Source organism: Leptodactylus fuscus, chromosome 1 (genome assembly GCF_031893055.1).
Source record: "Leptodactylus fuscus isolate aLepFus1 chromosome 1, aLepFus1.hap2, whole genome shotgun sequence".
Taxonomy (NCBI): Eukaryota; Metazoa; Chordata; class Amphibia; order Anura; family Leptodactylidae; genus Leptodactylus; species Leptodactylus fuscus.
In genome coordinates this window covers 289,407,430-289,429,531 of record NC_134265.1, presented here as the reverse complement: position 1 = coordinate 289,429,531, position 22,102 = coordinate 289,407,430, and the positions used below count along the sequence as shown (strand labels likewise).

The 22,102-nt window shown below is 41.1% G+C and overlaps 1 protein-coding gene across 5 annotated transcripts in view; it reads right to left on the bottom strand.

Moving 5' to 3' along the window:
- Positions 1-1,018: 1,018 nt before the first annotated feature.
- FNIP2 (folliculin interacting protein 2) overlaps positions 1,019-22,102 on the bottom strand; it is a 67,826-nt gene continuing 46,742 nt past the window's right edge. For all 5 annotated transcript variants that reach the window (XM_075288050.1, XM_075288041.1, XM_075288033.1 and 2 more), the window contains 10 exons: positions 21,408-21,543; positions 19,361-19,562; positions 18,444-18,532; positions 16,409-16,555; positions 15,577-15,746; positions 8,381-9,524; positions 7,929-8,085; positions 7,361-7,561; positions 5,902-6,017; positions 1,019-4,510 (listed from right to left, as the gene is read on the bottom strand). In XM_075288050.1, the coding sequence (XP_075144151.1) occupies positions 4,432-4,510; positions 5,902-6,017; positions 7,361-7,561; positions 7,929-8,085; positions 8,381-9,524; positions 15,577-15,746; positions 16,409-16,555; positions 18,444-18,532; positions 19,361-19,562; positions 21,408-21,543 (2,441 nt within the window). In that variant the 3' untranslated portion in view covers positions 1,019-4,431. The remainder of the gene's footprint in view (positions 4,511-5,901; positions 6,018-7,360; positions 7,562-7,928; positions 8,086-8,380; positions 9,525-15,576; positions 15,747-16,408; positions 16,556-18,443; positions 18,533-19,360; positions 19,563-21,407; positions 21,544-22,102) is intronic.

The window sequence follows — 22,102 nt, the reverse complement described above, 5'->3', positions numbered from 1 at the left end:
ACAAAACAAACAACTATTTCACCTGGTGATCTTGCAGAAATCAGTTCAGTGTATATTTGTTGCTTGTCTCAGGTTGACCGTATTGTATTACATTGGACAGCTCTTTTATGATACAGATGTTAAAGGGTTTCTATCACTGGGAAAAGTAATTTTTAACTAATCACACCTTTGCACAGGCTTTAGAAAGTCTATTTCACACCTACCTTTAGTATGTAGATTGCCTCAGTGGTTTCTGAATAAGTCCATTTATATTCATATGCTAATTAGACTGGTGCACGATACATTGTGCACCCCTTTGCTATGGTTTCCTATGGGAGGCTACTGCTGCTGATGATTATGACTCAGCTTCCTGCTTGCACACACACATAGGAGATAATAGCAGAGACGAGTGCTGCTGGGAACTTCCTGTGCTGGCGGGAAGCTCATTAGCACATGAATAAAAAAACGGACTTATGCTGTGTTCACACATCAGTATGCCAATCGTCCCACAGATGAGATTAAAAGTAGCAATTGTAAACAAAGTAAAGATAAGGAGATATAATAAAATGTCCCTGTGTCCTCCTTATCTCTACTCTGTTTACAATTGCTACTTTTAATCACCTTATCTGTCCTCTAGGACAGTTTGCTATCAGCATAAAAAGGTGTCAGTATATAATCAGTATGTGCATCAGTCCTTTTTGAAGTGTCAAACTGAATTCAAATGGACAGATGGCATACTGATGTGTGAACATACCCTTATTCAGAAACCACTGAGGCAATCTACTTACTAAAGGTAGGTGTGGAATAGCCTTTCTAAAGCCTATGCAAGGATGTGATTAGTTAAAAATGACTTTTCCAAGTGATAGAGCCCCTTTAAATTTCTATTCAATTTCAGCTGCTATATGGGACCATTGAACAATACATTATGTTAAGCATAGATTCTCAGCAATGTTGAGCTGTACAAAGGCACCATAGAGTCCAGCCACATTGTTCGATTAGGGTCCAAGGACTCAAAACAGACAAAAGACACAAAAACATATATTCAAAGGTTTATTGCACCAAATTCCACATAAAATATATTTAATATGATACAACAGTAGATTAAAAGCAAATATTTATCAATTGCAACTGACAACTGTACAATATGTAGATCTGCAGTGTAGATGGCGATCAGGTGATCCAGATGCACATGAGCAATTCTGATTGGTTCTTAATGTGTGTACTATGCAATAAATAAATTTCTGCCTGGTAAATGATTGCTTTCAATAAGCCCTGATCTTATACAAAGACACATAAGAGGGGGAGTCCCCTTTATAAAGGCGTTCATTTTCACTACACGACAAAGAACAAAAAAAAAAAAAAAGGAAAAAAAAACAAAAAAAAAAAAACCATGCACAACATACAAGATAAAAAAAAAAAAATCCAGCTTCAATACTGGGTCAGCAGATTAAGACTTGTATGCAGATTGTAGTTCTTGCACCTCCATCAATTCCATACCAAAAAGCAGCTAAGTGGCAGGTGCCCACATGGGTACATTTATGCTAAAACTCAAGCAAAACATACAAAGCATATAAAAGCAGAACCTACTTTAATACTGAATATAAAAAATAAAAACTCATTGGAGCTAAACATAAAAAAAAAATAAATCTAGCATTCATGTAAGTGTGTAGTGTATTATCTCCCCACTTCTACAACACAATAGAATTTCTTTAAAAAGAAAAAAAAAAATCCTAATTTTTAAACACATTTTAACACAATCTTGCTCTACACGTCACAATATCCATACTTTCCATTTTAAATTTATATAAAAAATAAAAATAAAATTAAGACTTCACGACAGAAGAGCCACAGTCCTAACAATTGAGGTAGAAACGTGAAGAGAAGACAGTGACTAAGGTCTGGATAGTTAGTGTCATTCCAAATCATATAAAGAGATTAGTCCAAACTTATCCACAAAAGACATTATTGTACTGGACTGGCCTGGGAAAAACTCAGATTTATAGACAAGTTTTGCGGCATACATCTGTTCCAATATAGGTAACAGGCCACCGTAGATCAAGGACTAGGCTAAATGGCGATTTCAACCACAATCTATGTGGCAGCCAAAGATATAAGAATTGTGCAGTCTTCACCACGAATAATAAAAGTTTGTGGTCCTGCTGTGACCTGCACGTTGCCCATGTCATGCAATGATGATAGTAAAAAATACAAACCAGATTGATGTACTTGCAACTATTGTGAGGGTCACCATTGTAGCACTGGGGGTGCATTTACTTTCATTACTTTAGATTAAGGAAGCACAACACTAATCTTTGCCTAAGTGATGCCTAAGAGTCCACCACATGCTGTTATAGGACTGGTAACATAACCTTCTTTGTGTCAAATTGCAATCATGTGACTTAAAACAAAAAAACAACTGTTTGGTGGCCCAGTTTCCATTTGTGGCCAAAAGAAACCAAGTGCACCAGCAGGCGCAGATATGTCCTAAGTTCCTTGGTATATGGAATAAAAGCTTCCTTTCCGGACAGCAAGATTGTACTTTGACACAGAAGAAGTATGGTCTGAATTCAGCCTCCAGAGAACTCCCAATATAAAGTGATAAAAGAAATGAATGGAACTGGGTTACAGGATACACTTGGTACCATCTCACCTTAGAAGTCCAAGTCCACTTATGGTACAGAATTAACATTGACATTCTGCATAGGTTATAGTAGCTAAAGACTGAAGTATTGTGCTAATCCTCTCGGAGAGCAAATTGGGATTTTGACAAGCTGAATTCAGATATAGTGAGAAAAATCTGCAGCAGATGCCCTAGTTGTTGTGGCCTTGACAAGGTGAGATCTGCATGTAACATATGGATCTCATGGTGAATTGTGTGGGGATTGCTAGGCTGACAGATTACTTGCAGAATATGTGGAAGCAGCCTTGGATATAGGAAAAAATAAATAAAAAAAAGCAGCAGTTATATGCAGTGAATGGATCAACTAGGGAGGTGATGTAAACCTGTAACTCCAGTGTATTTAGTGATATCACTGTCTGTACCATGTATAGCAAACACAAGATGATTGGATAGCCATGCCCTAAGCGCTTGTCTATATGGTCATAAATCATTTTTATTTATTTCTATATTTATTTTTAAAACAAGAGTAAGGAGGAGGAAATCTGGGCAAGACGGTGTGTGCGCATGAGTAAATTTCATTGTCAAAGTTGCTTAAGACTAGTACCATGCAAATAACTTACAATATACACAAGGAGCAGCACAGTCTATAATGGAAGACATCAATGACAGGCCATGGCGCTCTTTTTCAGTGCCTGACATAATGGTACATTCCCGATTGGTCAAGGATGAACAGACCCCATTTTTATGTGAGCTACAAAAACCCTGTTTGACACAACATACAATTACACCCACACGTGATCTTCTCCCATCAGCACTAATATGCATGTTTGTTCCCCTGAATGGCTTCTATTATTAACTCAGCCATACATTAATGAATAGTGATTATTAGGTCTAATTAAAAGGGATTGTCCAGCGGGTAAAACTCTGTTTTCTTCTTTAAAAACAGACACAGAATGGGTATTAAATAAAAATAAAAACTACTGCCCTTCATTCTAGGAGTCAGTGAGGTGGTCCCAGAGATAGGACCCCAAAGATCACATAGTGACGCCATATCTGTCTAGAAGAGATAGGAATTTACTATGGGGTAACTTTTTTGTGTTACAGTTTTGGTAGTCCATGTTTGCTATGTCTCAGAGCAAGAACCCAAGATCAGTAGTGATGTTTAAAGAAACAATGTAGTTTCTAGACAGCAAGCTAGAATGTCCGTCTTACTGGTAGGCCATAACTTGTCACTGGAATATTCTGCAGCTTCTCTACCCATAGGACATGCAATTGTGTGTTATTGTAAGACACTTTTTTTTCTGATACTTGGTCACAATGTTAAGTTTCAAATCATACAAAAGAGAAATGCATGTTCATGTAGAGCGTTGCTGAGTTACAATATGTATGCATATAACATACAGTATAATTGGGGGCACTATTAGCACTTACATCCCCTAAACTCCATTACCCAAAAATTCGGTATTCGGTAAATGCGGAATTCCCTACATGTTCCTGTTACAAACAAAGTGCAGTAAGACTATAAAAGATACTAGTGGAAAGAAGAAGCAATTCTGTAGTTTTTTTTTTTAAAGAAAAAAAAGTGGCGGTCCAGACATCAGCACTAGAGAGTCTTAGAATTTCAGACTTAAAATCGTTCCCTGTGAAGCCACAAAAGGCCACTAGGGATAGCATAATGCCTTCACGTCATGTAAACTTTAACAAGTGTCCCCATTACGATACAGGGGATACAGTTCAGTAGAAGAACAGCAGCGTCATAACCTGTTCTCCCCAATTCCTGATTGGTTGGTGATCCTCTGCAGCTTATGGAATGACCCAATGTACAAAGCAGCTTATAAAAGGATTTGGGCAACATGAGGAGAATGAGTACTTGCCACAGCAGCCAACAAAGGCAAGTCACTGGATTCAATCCTGAATGGGAAACAAAATGCAGAAGTTCCGGTTAGAAGGGTTTAGTACAATAACTATATGGTAAAAATTCTAAAAACTACTATTTCTGGAGACAGATAGGTTTAGGCTTCTACTGTCAAGTGGGTGGGATTAGAATTTCATCCTTGCCTACTTTTACCTGAGATCTGAAACTGACTATATAGCATATTAGGTATGAAAACAACAGCACCGATTGCTCAGAAACTGTGGGGGCTATAGGGGGAAAAAAAATAAACTCCAACTGTGCTGGTTACAGTAGACTGGCATCTATTAAATGACGCAAAGAGCTGGAAGTGGAAATGATGAAATGTCCTCTTTAAATAGCCTTAACAGGAGCTCCTGCCGCTGCTGGCTTCATGCAGGGCAGGCACATAGCGATGTTGCAGGCATCTGTGCCGGCGTCTACACTCCCCGGCATCCGCCTCTTTATTACAGCGGATGCCAGGTCTGTAGTCGCACTGTGAAGGCTACACTGGTCTCACCATCTATGAGAGTGCACGCAGACCTGGCATCCGCTGTAATAGAGAGGCGGATGCCAGGGAGTGTAGACGCCGGCAAAGATGCCTTTGCATATGTAAACCCTGCCCACCAATGACACAACAAAGCCGGAAGAAAGAAGAATTTACAGCAACGAAGACTGGTGAGTATGCGACGTGGGAATACCCCTTTAATATCTAATATACAACTTAACGCTAGGTTCACACCTGCGTTCAGGGTCTCTGTTCTATTGTTTCCATCTTCTGCATACCAGAAGACGGAAACCATAGACCGGGTCCGGCCGTGAGCGTTTTATGCTCTCCGCCGCGAAACTAGTTTTTTTTAAAATCCGGACACAGAGTACTGCATGTCCGACTCTGTGTCCGGATTATAAAACCCGGTTTCGCAGCGGAGAGCATAAAACGCTCACCGCCGCTCATGGCCGGACATCTTTCTCACCCATTCAAATGAATGGGTAAGAAAGACTCCTGCAGGTTTCCATCTCCTGCCTCTGTTTTATGCAGGAAACGGAAACCTGCAGTACGGAGTGCCGGCGCAGATGTGAACGAGCCCTTATTACTCTTGCTGTATGTCCTTATGAAGTCAACCAGGCCAAAACCCCTGGATATACATAATGTAACAGATGAAACAAGCTTCCGATGTGACCAAGATGGACTATAATGACACCGTACACAGCGAGAAGCAAGGGAAAGAATAAAATGCAGGATTTCACAGAAAGGAGACAAAATTTGTTAAATATATTACAAAATGTATTTTTGCCACAAACACTTCCAGAAAAAACAAAAGTGGGTTAGAAAGTTTTGTTACTCTTAAAGTGTACTTATCATTCACTTGCATATTAAACCAATGTATTTTGCAGATAAGGAAACACTCACCCTAACACCACTCCAAGCTCTTTCACATGAACTCTGGTGTGTCCCCTCAGGTACTCAGAGAGCATTTTACTTTTGAGGTACAACTCTTGTAACTTGTCCTCTAGATGCATCACACACTGTTCAGGGTAAAAGAACTAAGTTAGGCTTACCAGTAACAAAAATCTCAGACATGGACAATAACCTACCCAACATATAATAAGGGATCAGATTAATAGTGACACCTACAATGCAGTTTATACACACAGTAAAAGTCAAAAAGACCACGATCGTTTATACTTCTTGTTAAAGCTTTAGGTTGAGGCTCCATGGAGCGATCTGAAGTAAAAAAAAGCTGCAGGAAAAAATGCTGCGGAAACACAATGAAGCAGAAAGTCGCAAAAGAAAACTTTGCAGACTTTGTGTGAAAGGCAATTGTTCCTTTAGAGAAACTGCCGGTTTTCCATAGGTATGGACATGAAGAGATTTACAAAAATGCAATAGTTCCGCTGCAGGTATTTTTCTGCAATGTGCTGATGGTATTCTCTAGAATTCCATCCACTTTGCTGGGACTATAAAATGCTGCAGTTTTTGCCACGCTATTTTCACTGCAACCAAATCACTGCATTTACAACATGTGGGGCCATGGCTTTAGGCTGAGGCCAAATGCTATAGAAAAGCCAAGTTTTGTTTTTGCACATTTAGCTGCTTTTTTTTAAGCCAAAGAATAGAGTTGCTTCAACAGGAATGGGAATTCCAAAGCGAGCACTTACACTTCTCCTCTCTGCTAAATCTACTCCTTTACAAAAAAAATAAAATAAAAAGCCACACCCAGTTGCGTTTCCACAAAGTGTAGGCTCAGCAGGGCTCTTTTAATGCTTTACTAAGTACTGTTCAAAAGTTTCCCCCCCAAGTAGGCCCCCCCTCCCCCCCAGTAGTTTCATGGCCCCTCAAGTGGCGCTCACCTAATGCCCCCTTAATGCCCATAGATGTATGCTATATACAAGTTAAAAGACAAAAGAGAAAGTGGAAATTATTTATATTATCACCTAGCTCCGTTCCCACAGTGCTTCATGCAGGCTCTGGCTGTAGGGATATCTGCACCTCCTTGTAGACTTCCGCTGAAGCCTGAATGGTGGAGCACAGACCAGATACCTCTGTGCTCCACCACTGAATTCAACTATATCTGCCTCCCACTCAATTTGGGTTAGCAGAGGGCCCCGCTCCCCTCTAGCATAGGGCCCGGTGGTTAAAGCATTCCCTTGTTCCCTGCCTTAAGTAGCATTAAAAAAAAAACATTTCTTTGGTTGACTCAAGTACCTTTATGGAGCTTTCCAATTTTAAGTAGCTTTTATTCAGTATATAGCACTAGCCAATATTGGTGTAAGACTACAAGTCTCAATTCACTAGTGCCTATCCTGAAGGTAGATCTACTAATGCGACAGCAGCAAAATATCCCAAAGTACTGCAGTGGCATACTTACAAACACAGGGGGTGTTTTGAGCTTATGAAGCTGTAGAATAGACTGTAGCAAACTGCAGACCTGACTGGACACCAAAACTTCTGTACCAAGCTTTGTGCAATCCGTTGGCACCTTCTGGCTGCTGACCACCTGGACAGTACATTTATCAGTGTCTGCCACTATGCACACAGCTTCTGCAAGGGGCTCATCCAGGACAGGGTGCTAGAGCCAAAGAGGAAAAGAAAAAAAAAAAAAGTTTTAATTCATGCTTTGCTTAACCCTCAATTCTTAAAAGGGACAGAACTGCTTAAATGAACCAAATGCAGACTAAATACTGTACACATAGTATACCAAATAAAATAACAGATTGTGGCAAATGTTCATTCCAAACAAGTCCCTTTATATCCAACTTGTATAGCTAATAAGAATACAACAGTGAAACATCACTGTGCATATATTTAGAATTGAATCCATTTTAAGCCCCAAAACTGTCTGGTATGTCCACAAATGTGAACAGTGCCTTGTTTTGTATCATAACAGAAACCTTATAGTCTGGGGCAATGTCACCTGACTGTACGGCCCAACATACATGGGTTGAGTGAGCCAGGCTGGCTGTCAAGCAGGTCTTCAGCTTCTCAGCACTTGCAATCCCATGCAGCACCATATCAGGCATATATGTGGAGCAGTAACCACCAAACAGAGATCTCCCAAAATTTTTAACACTTGGGCTACTGATGACATCAGACCTAAAAAAACAAAAAAACAAAAAACAAAACACGAGGTAGATCAAATATACAAAGTCTCAGTTCGGCTCACTATGAGCTATAAGACATACAAAAAAAGTGGGATTGGATTTGTCATTGACAGGAGGAAATGGTCTGAAGAAAATGTAAAGGAATGCTCCAGGCAGAACGTAATATACAACTATATCCCTAGTACATGACTCAAGGAACATGAAGAGAATCTTAGACCTCACACTAGAGAGGAGCCAAGTAATAGGTGTTGTGTGGGAGAACAAATGCTCAGTGCTCTAGATCTTACCTTGGTAGTGGAAGTTCTAATTCTGCGTGGTCACTGCTGTGGTCCCAATCTTCTGGATGGGTGCGACCAGTGTGCAGCTCCTCATCACTGTGACCTAGTGCACTGTCATAACTTTTATTCCTTGGAATGTTTCCCTCCAGTCCGCCTTCAGTCTCTTCGAGTGGATCACCACAGGGGATTTTTTCAGAGGATATCGGAGGAGGGTGTACTTGAGCATGAACAGAATCTGTTCTGTCATTCTTACAAGTTCTTTCCTTCCTACTACTGTCGGCTCTTATACTGGAGACAAAACACTTTTCTGATAACCGTGAATGGGAGGGAAGAGATTCTACTGTATTTGTTTCAATTCTGTTCCCCTCTACAAAGTACTCATCAAATAAACTGGACCCTCCCTCACAGGAAGGGATCCGAGAAAGCATCTTTCCCCTTCTTTGAGAGGCAAATGTGTCAGATGGTGGGGAGCAGCCCATTGTGAAGGTGACTTTACCCGGAGGAGAGTCTTCTTTCAGGTCGGCACGAAGTACTTCCTTTGCCCACTCAGACAGTTGCACTGGAGAGCTGACTTCGTCATATTTACTCGCATAGTGATGGCTTTTAACATGGGATGTTAGAGAGTCAGAAGTAAGTACATGGTCGGTGTTAAAAGCTGGCGTTCTTGTGACCGACACCAAAGTTTCTACTTTGGCTTCCTTAACCAACGTTATAGTTTGCTTACAGGAAGTCCCACTGCTCGTAGGCGATGCAGCCGTTCTTTGGGCTGATTGAACGCAGCCTTCACTTGTACTTCCGGTGGTCTCTGCAGTTTCTGAAGGATCTAGTCCATTACCATTTTGAGGTGATGCAGCTCTTAAATTACAGGGCAATGAAGGAGACAATAGGGCGGACTCATTGTTCAGAGTTATGACCACATAGTCAGAGTCTTCCACCTCACCCTTCTCAAGTGAAGTTGTGACATTACTGCCCTGTACTATCTGCTCCCCTTTCTTTAAGACTCTGCTGTGCACCAGATGGTTCTCCTGAAGTTCAGAGCATCGGATAAAATAGGTAAGGACGTACAGAATGCGCTGGACCAAGTCTTTACGCTTTCCTACAACAACAGTTCGAGTCATTCTGACGGGAGATCCTATAGCCCCATATAGATCACCTAAGAGCGAGATAAAGAAAAGGCTTCATGAGAAAATCTCACCTGGCAGAAATGGCCCCTACACCATCTACACCAGGCATGTCAAACATGCGGCCCATGGGCCACATGTGGCCCTTTACAGCAGGCAAGTCAAACATGCGGCCCGCATGTGGCCCTTTACAGGCATATCTGCGGCCCACACAAAAGTCTCAAACTTTGTCTCTAAACTTTAGAGACAAAGTTTGAGACTTGTGCGGGTCGCAGATGTACAAGGAAAGTGAGCGGTGGATTGGGGCGGCCCTGCTGGATGCAGCGCTGCTCCAGCGGCCGCCCCTCACCCTTCACAGAGAGCAGGTCTCTCTGCCTGCTCTCTGCCCTTTCTGCTCCTTCCTCCCTCCACTCCGCCCCCTCCTCCCCACACGTCGGGTGACGTGGCCACGTAATCAGGCCCGCACCCGACGTGTGCCTGCATCCTACGCGGTCTCACAAGACCGCTGCACTTGCTGAAGAGCAGAAGCAGGTAAGCTTCTGCAGAAAAAAAATTGTGATATTTCAAGTATTTATGATTATGGGGGGGTTGTTTTGCTGGGGAAGGGTTGGGGTGCTGGGGGAGGGGGGGATTTTTGATGTCTGTCTGCCCCTTCCTTGGGCTTGAGGACTGTTTTTTTCCCACCCACCTTGTAATTCTTTCACTTGGGGGGTTAATTGGAGCATTACAGTCTGTAGTGCTCCTATTAACCCCCAAGTGCAAGAATTGCAAGTGGGTGGGAAAAACAGTCCTCAGGCCCAAGGAAGGGCCAGACATCCAGAAGCCCCCCTCCCCTAGCCCCCCCTTTCCCAGCACTCCAACACAATAATGGTGTCTGCCAGCTTTAACTGAGGTGCCATTTTACCGGCAATCGCAGGCACCCGGAGAAAGATTCGGGGCCTGCGTGCATTTTTATGGCAGCCGGGAGTCTTGTGAGGCTCCAGCCTGTCATTCTATACTTTCTATTGTAGGCTACTCTATGTAGCCTGCAATAGAAATGCTGGATTTTTGCGATGCATGGTATTACTGATCAGTCCCCTAGGCCTTAGCCATTAGCTGCTGTGTGCGGCCCTCACAACAACCTCTTGTTACTCATGTGGCCCTAAGGGTACCCTGAGTTTGACATGCCTGCTCTACACTATCCTAGCAGAGAGGTTAGGGACAGTGCATATCTACAATGGATTCAATACATGACAGACATCAGTGGTGCTTGATGAAAGGCACTGACTTGGGTCTCAGTCATGTACATTTTATACATTCACAAAGAACTTTTTTTTAATTTGCTATACTTTTCATTGTTTCAGGGTCCATTAAAAAAATAAATAAATAAATAAATAAAATGGATAGCACACGCTGGGACCTGTCCGTGATTTTCACAGACCATTAGATTTCAATAAAAGTCCATGTATGGCAAAAACAGACCAAAATAGAACACATCTCCATCCCCCCCACCCCCAAATTATTGATCTGTAAAGAAAGGGGAGAAAATAAAACAGATCTCTGCATGTACACGTACGAATCAAGTGGTTTGGATCCAGTTGGTGATTAATAGGACATCATACAATCGTATCAAACCATAAATAGGCCCCTATAGCAAGGTTGCACAGATGTATCCATTGTTTGAAAAGGAAAACTAGTAGCAGCTTGGGTCTCCCTTAGCATCCTCCAATGAATATATGAATAGTCCAAACAATATAATCACATATAAGAGACTATTAGTACATCCATTTTGGCAGCACACATACTGGTAAAGGAAATTATAAATGCAATTCAAACACATTAAAGATAATTTGTGGGAGAGCCATTTATAAAGGTTTACTTAAAGGGGTTATCCAGGATTTACAAAAAACCCCAAAACAAAACAAAAACACTACACACACAGAGCGAAATGTCCACAAGCTAAGTGTAGTACTGCAACTCGGCCCCATACACTTTAATGAGGTACAATACCAGACACAACCAATGGACAGGTATAGTGCAGTTTCAAGAAGAGAGCGGCCATATTTTTCTAACCTTGTACAACCCCATTAAGGCATCCCAAGCTACAGGTTGATGCCTTGCTCAGCTATAAACCTATGGCCCCCATCTAAAGTCTTTGCCCCCCAAAGACAATGTGAAGCAGCCCCTATAAATATTACACTGACTAAGACCAATAAAGGGGTCATCCAGGAACTTTTTAAATTACTTCCTCCAGGAACTTGTTAAAGATGTGCCTGAGGGTTCCAGAAGGATTCTGACACCTGGTCAGGTTATCAGAACCAGCTCCACCCCTACCCTCCTGTCCAGATTTCACAAATAGTTACAAGGGCTAGCATACACCCAGTTTATATTGTTTTGATGCAGGAAAGGAGAACAAATAGGTGACCTCTTTTTTTCAGGAGAAACACAGAGATTGGATAGGTTGCAACCCATGAACAAAATTCCCAAAGATTTTTGGCAGGATGATTTGAGAAAATAACTTAGGCCAATCGTTCACCATTATCATAGTTCAAGCTGATGTCTGAATGAATTAACATTTCTACTACAAGGAAGGGAAGATTGATAACTGCAAACATTCCCCAAAGTCTTGAACAAGGACCCTTTGCCCCCTGTAGACCAGAGTTGGTCTACTACTAAAGCACTGGTCACCACCAGTCAACTTCTAGACATTGTTACAAGGTGAAAGGTCTGGAATAGGTTTCAGCCCCAAGTGTAGGTCCTGAGACTTGTTACTGGCCTACAAAAGGTTGCAGAGCCTGCACTTCAGGGAAGATCCAAGAAGTGAGCAGATGGCTGGGTCTGTCCTGTAACCTTGAGTCTGGTGAGACCAATTTGTGCTTGCGTTTTTCATGTGGCTGGTAGTAAGCTACATGTATAGTTCGGTTATTACTTCTGTTTAGTTAGTCGCTCGGACGAGCAGGAATTTGTATATTTTCACCTGAAGTTAAGGCTGTATTTTCTTTTGCTCATTTGTGCCTCAAGGTTTATTTATTTCCCATTTTTTTGTAAATAAACCTGTTTTCTCCATAGTTTGTGTCTGTCTTGACTGTTTGAGTCTGCACCATGGCTTCTACTGAGCTACCTTTCCCGCAACGTGTATTGTGGAAACCAAGCCTAAAAGCAGGGGGATCCTGAAGATGCCCCCTAAGCCTAGGTTCACACCTACTCTCTGCTGGGGGATTACGTTCCCCATTCCGCTTGAAAAATGCGGAGAGAAAAGTGCTGCAAGCCTCACTTTTCTCTCTGCATTTTTCGGTGGAAATCCCATTATAGGGGTCCGTGGGTTTCTGCTTTTTTAAGCAGATTAGGTTTCTGAATGGAGGTGTGAAATGAGAATCAGATTTTAATATCGATTATGTTCAAATGCAAATAAAATACCATTTAGAAGCAAGCACTACATAAAGCCTAAGAGAAGAAACAAGATTCTGTATCTCCGGGAGCACTTAAGTATGATCTCCAGACTTTGCAAAAGCCACTGAGGATAAGAAGTTTATCCCCAGGTTGTCAGATTTACAGCAGCCTCACGTGGGGGCATTCAGTCACCTGCTACAGTCCAAGACTGGCTTCCCATCAAGTTTCTGCATACTGTTTGTTACACATATTTAACTCCACACATGCAGGATGCACAAATGCAATGTAAACTGAAGGGAAGGAAAAAAAAATAAAATATCTATCTATCTATCTATCTATCTATCTATCTATCTATCTATCTATCTATCTATCTAACAGTTGTGTAGCATCAGAAGAAAGCATACAGGGCTATGTAATAGATTCCTGGTTTGATCCATGCTCTATCAATCTATCCAGAGCAATGAGAGCTTTTTACTAGCTTCCTGGAAGCCGCCTGCTACTTTAAGTAATAAGCTGACATAGCAATAGAACAGATATATGAAACATTCATCAAGTTAAGTGGATATGTCTATGACCTACTCATGAGCTCAACAAAATGGACAGAGTGATTATTATATTAAAAGGGAAACTACAGTCTCCATCTAGAATTATTCTTAAAGGAAATCTGCAATGACAACAAAATCTCCCAATTTAGAGAACCTGTGATGTTCTGCAAGGAATTAACAGAAGACTGAAGAATGTGGTCACTCGGTACCTTATTAGAGAAACCAGGCACCAGTAAGTAAAACTGCATCGTGGCAATGATCTGCATGTGTGTTGGAGAGACCTTTACCAATCACTCATTGCATGCTATTAATGTAAGGGTGCATGCACACGATGTAACGCGGCACTGATTCTTGCACGATAACTCATGTAAGGATCAGTGCTGCAAAACAGAAACCCATTGTCGTCAATGGGTTCCGTTTAGCACACGTAACACATTGAAATCAATGGGAGGCTTTTTAATCCATTGATTTCAATGTGTTACGCACGCTAAACAGAACCCATTGACGTCAATGGGATTCTGTTTTGCAGCGCTGATCCTTACACAAGTTGTCGTGGAAGAATCAGTGCCGCGTTACATCATGTGCATGCACCCTCAGATTCTACCAAACCCATATAAGATGCAATCAAGTAAATGTATCAAAAATGCAACGTTATCCCTATGCAGGCAAGAATAACATCAGAAGTGACCATCAGGAGTAGAAATGGTGCAATATCCCATCATAGCCACAAAACCCAGCCCCTTGTGTAACTATAATGTGTGCAGAGAATACTTGGTGCAACTATATACTGTATAATCAAACTAGATCTGAAGCCGTAACCAGAGGAACTGTACGAGAGAACAAGTTATTCACAACATTCTTATAGCAGTTTTTCTTACAGAGACCAAGACAACATAGATACTGATGACCCATCTACATGATAGAGACTCTTCATCAGATCAATCGGCTCTTAGACAACCCAGCCATGCTCCGATCAGCTGCTTTGGCTTCCTAAGTCATATATAAGGTATATGGGGAACTGTGCCACCACTAGTGTACGGTTCTGTGTACTGCAATGATGGTGCTGATATTGACGGCCTATCTTGTAGATAATCATAAACACTTGAGTTATTGTTTTTTGGTGGGGACCCCCATTTATAGTCATTTTCACATGGCATTATTCTATTCAGTATTTTTCACCAGTGTTTGGACACAATCTTGGTTTTGTTGTACAACAAAGAAAACGGTGAAAATCTTTCCATTATAGTTTCCCATCTCTGCTTTTGGCTTACAAATACGGAGACAAAATACTGACTATGAGAAACTGGCTTTACATAGCATCAGTTCAGGAGATGAGATTTTTGAAGTCTCATCTGAACATTGGAGTAATTTTCTCCATCTACGATTAATCTGAGGTATTTTAGAATAAGTGCAATGTTGTTTCGGCACTGCACGAGGTGAAGAGATAGTTAAAATCTGTGACAAACTTGCCACGCATACTTGTGGATTTTACACATGTATGTGTTTTTGCATACATCTAATTCATTCCCAGGTGAAAAAAGTCTGGGATGGGGAGAAGTTATTGAGGGTTCTGTAGACTTTGATCTGTGCAAGAACATTTCCTTGCCACATATATTACTAATTTATAAACAGTCTTAATATTTTTTAAAATTGGTCTTTGAAGGAACTGATTTAGTTAAAAGGGGTTATCTGGGGAATAAAATATTCTAGCGCTTTGTTCACTGCAGTAGATGGCTTAATATATATGCTGCTCCCCGTGGTGAAATTCAGAATTTTATTGCATTGCCTGAGGACCAGAGAACTTCTTTGATGCAACTCGACTCTGGTTTTTCTGGCGGACCCTGATCTACTTGTCCTGATCGGAGTAGTGAGGGGGGTCAGCCACATGATCCGGAATCTGTGAGTCAGTAGAGAAGACTGAACTAGAAAACTTATTGTCCCCAGGCAATGGTAGGAAATCCTATGAACACAGTAGGACCATCTACTGCAAGAACTTTGTATGCCATAGATAACACATTCAATAAAAAACAGCAATTTATCAGCGTAAAAAAACAAAACAAAAAAAACCAAAACGCAACTTAAGCCACAAACTGATTATAAATATATTAATTATATGGATTATAATAAAGGCATAAAAAGTATGCCTTTCTCGAAAAGACAATTAACTCACCAAGCTGGGCCCACAGGGGGTTATATGGATGGGACTTTGCCAGCAAATCGACTGACTGGGAAGTGTGCTTTTCACAAAAAGACTTTATTGGAGGATGGTCATTTGGCATCACTGTTGGAACCCATGCCAGGTGGTAAGTCAAAACTGCAGTGATTAAAGCTGCAAAGAACCTGTAAAACACAAGTCAAGTGTCAGTAACTTACTGTTATATGCCTTTATACAGTCATAGAAAAAACCTGGAAAACCCAAATATCTTTATATGTTGTGCAGTTCAATGAAGCACAGAAAAAGGAAGTCTACTTAGGAGATAGAAAAGTATCAGATGCAAAAATATGATAGGTGAGCTTCTAGACAGCACACATCAGGAAGGACCTTCTCCGAAGGATATACTACAGGCATTTGGATTAAACTGAATTGATGTTCCTATACTAAACCATATTGGACAAGCAGCACACACTTGTCACTGTTGGGTACAAGGTAGTAGTCCTGGACTGACGTAGAAGAGTGAGCCACTGAGCAGTCCACGTGTGTGCGAGAGATATACCACATGGAGCCTCATGACATGAGCTGCTCCAAGAAACTAGGACTCTCTCTTACACATTAGCATAGGGCTACTATCTGGTCTGATTTACTAATGGCCTGGTGAAGGTTTAACAACCCAAAACCTTCTATATAAAAAAAAAAACAAAAAAAAAACAAAAACCACACACTTAATACACAAGACTAGTTTTGGATCAGATTATTGAAACAATAAAATATTGAGGCAAGCTTGAATTCATGAAGTGCTGTCCTAGTAGAAGGTTCTTGGATACTATCCATATACTTTACTTACTGGTTCTTGTTAAGCTGCTCAATGAGATAGGTGAACTCTTTGAGGAAATGCTGGCAAAGTTGACTTTTCTCAGTAGTGCTGGACATCATGGTCAGCCACACTGGCTCAGCAATGCGGGGAGCACAGTACAAATTCCAGATGGTTTCCCTGTAACATACGATAAAATGCCATTTTATTTACTATCTATCTATTAGAGGATACGTTACTGAGCTTAGGTTCCTGTTTATATGGGTCATTAAAAAGTGTGTTCTGCAAAAGGTTATTTTTATACATTTTAGTTTCAACTTCATATTATAGTGTCTGACAGTGAGGCCAAAAACCACGTCTGGCAGCACAGCTGCACCTTACAGATATACTCAATGGGGGAGAGCAATACTGGCATCTCATAGGGATTCCTAGATTTCCCCTGTGCTTGAGTAAGATGCACTAATGTATTAAGGGACAAATGCCTTTTAAGAAAAATCGCTACAATTTGTCTTTCCACTAAATCAGAATTTATATTTAACCCCTTAAGGACCAGGCCATTTTTTGGTTTCGCATTTTCGTTTTTCCCTCCTCACATTTCAAGAGCCATAACTTTTTCATTTTTCAGTTCACAGAGTCACATGATGGCTTATTGTTTGCGGGACAAATTGTACTTTGTAATGGCACCATTCAATATGCTGTGCAATGTACTGGGAAGCTGGAAAAAAATTCAGAATGAGGTGCAATTGGAGAAAAAATGCATTTGCGCCATTTTCTTATGGGTTTAATTTTTACAGCGTTTTGGGAAAGATCTGATGGTTTGATCACTTTTTATTCAATTTTTTATAAGAGGCAAAGTGTTGAAAAAAACGCTTTTTGGCTGTCTTTATTTTTTTTGCCGCTACGCCGTTCGCAGTACGGAATAAATGTTTTAATATTCTAATAGTTCGGGCATTTTGGAGCGCGGGGATACCTAATATGTTTATGTTTAATGTTCTTTAATTACTTTTATAGCTAATCTAGGGAAAGGGGGGTGATTTGAACTTTTATATTTTTTTATTTTTTTTAATACTTTTAAAAACTTTTTTTTTTCTTCTGTTACATTTATGATCAGACCCCTTAGGTACCTTGAAACCTAGGGGGTCTGATCGCCCATACTATTCACTGCAATACTACAGTATTGCAGTGAATAGGAAAATCGCAGCACTTCTATTAGACGATGCCTCTGGCATCGTCTAATAGATCTAGTGCAGAGACAAGCCTGGAAGCCTTCAATAGGCTTCCGGCTGTCATAGCAACCGATCACCGCCCTCTTGTGACGTTCAGGAGGGCGGCGATCGGGGAAACATGGCGGCGCCCATGCCGCCTGCGCTGTTTACACGCTGCGGTCGCGTTTGACCGCAGTGTGTAAAGGGTTAACAGCAGCGATCGGCTCGGGCACCGACCGCTGCTGTTATTGGCAGGTCCTGGCTGTATGATACAGCCGGCATCTGCCGTGTATGGAGCGAGCTCAGCGTGTGAGCTCGCTCCATACATCCCCATGCGACCCATGACGTACAGTTACGTCAAGGGTTGCTAAGGGGTTAAACTATAATTTATGCCAGTTTCAGGTGTAAATAATAGTAGGAGGGGCATGGCTTCCCACACGCTGACACACTTGCTAACTTCTGCCCCAAGTGGCAGTGGGGGGTGCCAATGAGCCAAAATTTGTGACTGCTATCATACCTTTTTGGACGCAACCTGGTGTAAAATGCATGATTGAATCGGAGCATTGTGGCAGAACTAAGGCTATAAGCAGACATCTAGGGAGCAGATTATGGTCCAGGACGGATCTGGAGTAGGCCTCAGCCCAGATGTAGATCCTGGGCTCATTACTTGGCCAGAAAAGGCTGCCGATCCTGCATTGCAGCACAGTTCCATGAGGTGAAAGGAGGTGTCTGGTTCTGTCCTGTAACCCCCGAGTCCAGAGAGACAATATTGCTCTTGTTTTGTTCGTGTGGCTGGAAGTATGCATGCAATTGTGATTTGTGTTAAGGGATATTAAAGAAAATCAATCACTCCTACAGCCTACCTAAAGTGCCCCAGAGCCTCCATGACCTGACTGAGGTAAACTTGCACCCGTTGACTTGATTCTGTAATCTTCCTGCATGAGATCATTGCCTGAATATGGAAAGAAAGTTTTAAAACAAAGTCAATTTCAATAAATCAACATTTTCAAAGAATCTTTAAAACTAGGTCCTGCCATCTCTCTGCACATGTCCTTTTTATTGACTACATGGTAAAATAATTCAGAAGCATCTGTCTTAAGAACTTGTCTATATTGTGGTGGGGCTGTGTTGCTATGTCAAACAACAAACTCTGACCCCATTTTTATAAAAACAAAACAACAAACAAACACCTGACTCAGACTTTAAATATGGCTAACAGCCATGGTCATATGGAAGCAGTAAAGCTTCTCCAATATAGTGGGGGTGAAAAAGCCAGTGATTAAATACATAAGAAAATATTTAGTTATACAATATCAATAATTGCTTAATCTATAAAAATAATTTTATTTTGAACCTGGAGTTGATACATTCCCTCCCCTCCCTCCAACTCCACCAAAAACTGGCCACCCCTGGAGTGCAATATCACATACAGGAGTGTGAGCTGCAGTAAAAAGAAATGCACAAAAGGTGGCGACAGAGAGCAAGAATCCAGAGCGCCACTGTCTGCTTTACTTCCACATACATTAGACACGCATGTTTTCCCATGTCATTTTGTCAATTTTATGGAATAGACAGTTCATTTAATTTATTTTCTTTTATTAGAACATCTAATGTGAGTATTAAAGCAGCCACATTTCTTGTGCAAAGTTACATAAGCTCAAGGACCCTGAATGATCAGCGATAAGCTGTTATTGTTGGGGAAAGCTGACAACCTACACATTTCCCCTTCAGTAAGATATACATTCCCTGAAATCAATAAAGAATCTGATGGTGAAGTTACCTTCTCTATTGCAGATTTCAGCTTATTCATGTGAGACTCGAACAGAGGGAAATGAGAGAAAAAGAAGTCTTGGAAGTTGTGTTGTGCTTCGTCTTCTTCAGACAAGGAGAAGATGATACTGATTGCAATCTTCTTTCGACCAATTGTTGCTGGGTTGGATGGATACGTTTCATCAGCCATACTGAATGTCTCTTCTGTGGTCCTGTATATACAATCAATTATGGTAGACATGGAGTACACAGGGCAAGTCATCTTATAACCACAGACAACTTTCCCTGCCAGTGCACTTCATAGGAACAGCCAGGAGTATTAAATCACAATTGCTTCAACTAAAACCGCAAAATGTGCTGAAAATAACAATAACTGTCCATAAAGTAATGTGCAAACTGGATTCATTTCTCTTCATCAACATAACCAATGTAAAAGTTATTGCAACAATTGGAAAAAAATTACAATGATTCAGATGTGCTATTAATAATGCGTGTGTTATGCTACATTTATTTATGGTTCTAGACACTTTCTACGCCTTGTCAAAAAGAGGGAACAGTCATAAAAAGAGAGTTTTATAGAAAAAAAGGATGGAGCTTAAGATGTGACAATGCTCTATAGGTCAAAAACTAAGCAATAGATGGAGTAAACTTTAGTACAAACAGTAATGCTTTACCCCGGACAATCCGATTAATCCACAACTACAGCAGCTTCAAAATTGCCCTAAAATCAAACTTTTTTTCTTTTAATCCTCCTCTATTCCACAGCTCCTTTCCTCTACATCTAGAAGTTACTAAGTGCAAGGAGTGCAGTGTATCCGTTTATTCTCAGATACCGGCTGGTGAAGGGCTCATACAGCTTCAGTAACATAGCCTTTTCTATTGAAAGATGGCTGGACCATTGTAACAAACAAGCCCTCTGACCTCTTGTGTCCCCCTACCTCCTCACAGAATTTAAGCTCCTGCTAGCAGGGCCCTCACTCCTGCTGTTTGATATGTTTATTTACTTGTCACATTGTAATGTCTCATATTGTCTCTTCATGTGTCCTCTGATTTGTAAAGTGCTATAGAATATGTTGGCGCTATATAAAGTTATTTATAATTATTAACATCTCACCAGAGCTGTCATACAGCATTAGACTTTGATAGAACAGGTGCAGTGCAAGTTTGCACAAGCTTCCCTTTAGCAAATCTGTCCCCCGCGGTAAGGGTGCATTCACACGGAGTAAAATGGAGTGTAATTTGGAGTGTAATTTTTACACGTGTAAAAAATTTACACGTGTATTTTGGAGTGTTTTTTTACACGTGGCGTTTACGGAAGCGTTTTTACACGCGTAAACGCTCCGTAAACGCCACGTGTAAAAAAAAAAACACTCCAAAATACACGTGTAAATTTTTTACACGTGTAAAAATTACACTCCAAATTACACTCCATTTTACTCCGTGTGAATGCACCCTAAGGGTGAATTCACACTGAGTAAACGCTAACTTATTCTGAACGTAAAACACGTTCAGAATAAGCGGCGTCTAAAGCAGCTCCATTCATTTCTATGGGAGCGGGGATACGAGCGCTCCCCATAGAAATGAATGGGCTGCTTCTTTCACTCCGTGCAGTCCCATTGAAGTGAATGGGGAGTGCCGGCGTGTACGCTCCGGCATGAGCAGAGCTTGCCGTATACGCCGGCACTCCCCATTCACTTCAATGGGACTGCACGGAGTGAAAGAAGCAGCCCATTCATTTCTATGGGGAGCGCTCGTATCCCCGCTCCCATAGAAATGAATGGAGCTGCTTTAGACGCCGCTTATTCTGAACGTGTTTTACGTTCAGAATAAGCTAGCGTTTACTCAGTGTGAATTCACCCTAAAACTGGACTGCAAGATGCGAATATTGTAGTTTCTTTATGCATGAGCAGGAACATAAAAAGTTTGGATTAAGTAAAGAGCCCATTGAGAAGAAAAATAAGATGTGATGCTGCAGAGTTATTATTCTAGACGAATATGACCATGTTTCTTGAATTAGGAATCTAGAGATGGGAAAATAAAGATGACTGACAACTCACCATCGTGGCACAAGACCATTCTCTAGACTGGTAGTCTGACTCCTCAGCCAACGCCGTTGATAGCTGCTGGCACAGTTACTTGAGGATGAGGTACTTGGAGAAGGGAGAGGGGTTATCAGGAGGCTGCTTAGAGATGCTGCAAAATAAATAAATAAATAAATAAAAATCCAACAACCCTGTTACATCACTAATAAATGCAAAAAAACCATGTATGACATAGGACAAGACATATAGGTCTTTAATGGTTTGCAAAACTACTTTCTTAGCCACATCTACAAGGTAAGTAACCTCCTAAGTCCGAGGTTCCGATAGAAGCCTCAGCTGCCAAAGTCATCTAAAACAATGGACAAAAGCCATGTAAAAAATTTTTTGCCTGGCAAAATAATGGCCATTACAATGCTTCCCATTATAGTTAAAGGGACGTATTAGGGATAGTCTGTGTCCACTATATAAAACATTCAACCCTATCAAGATTTACTGTGATCTGTTACATATATAGGAAATGTTGACAGAGTTGAACATGGTACGGTAACTCAACCAGAAGAGCTTGCAATCTAGAGGGGCAACACGGTAGCTCAGTGGTTAGCACTGCAGCCTCGCAATGCTGGAGTCCTGGGTTCGAATCCCACCAGGATCATCTGCAAGGAGTTTGTATGTTCTCCCCTTGTTTGCATGGTTTTCCTCCCATAATACAA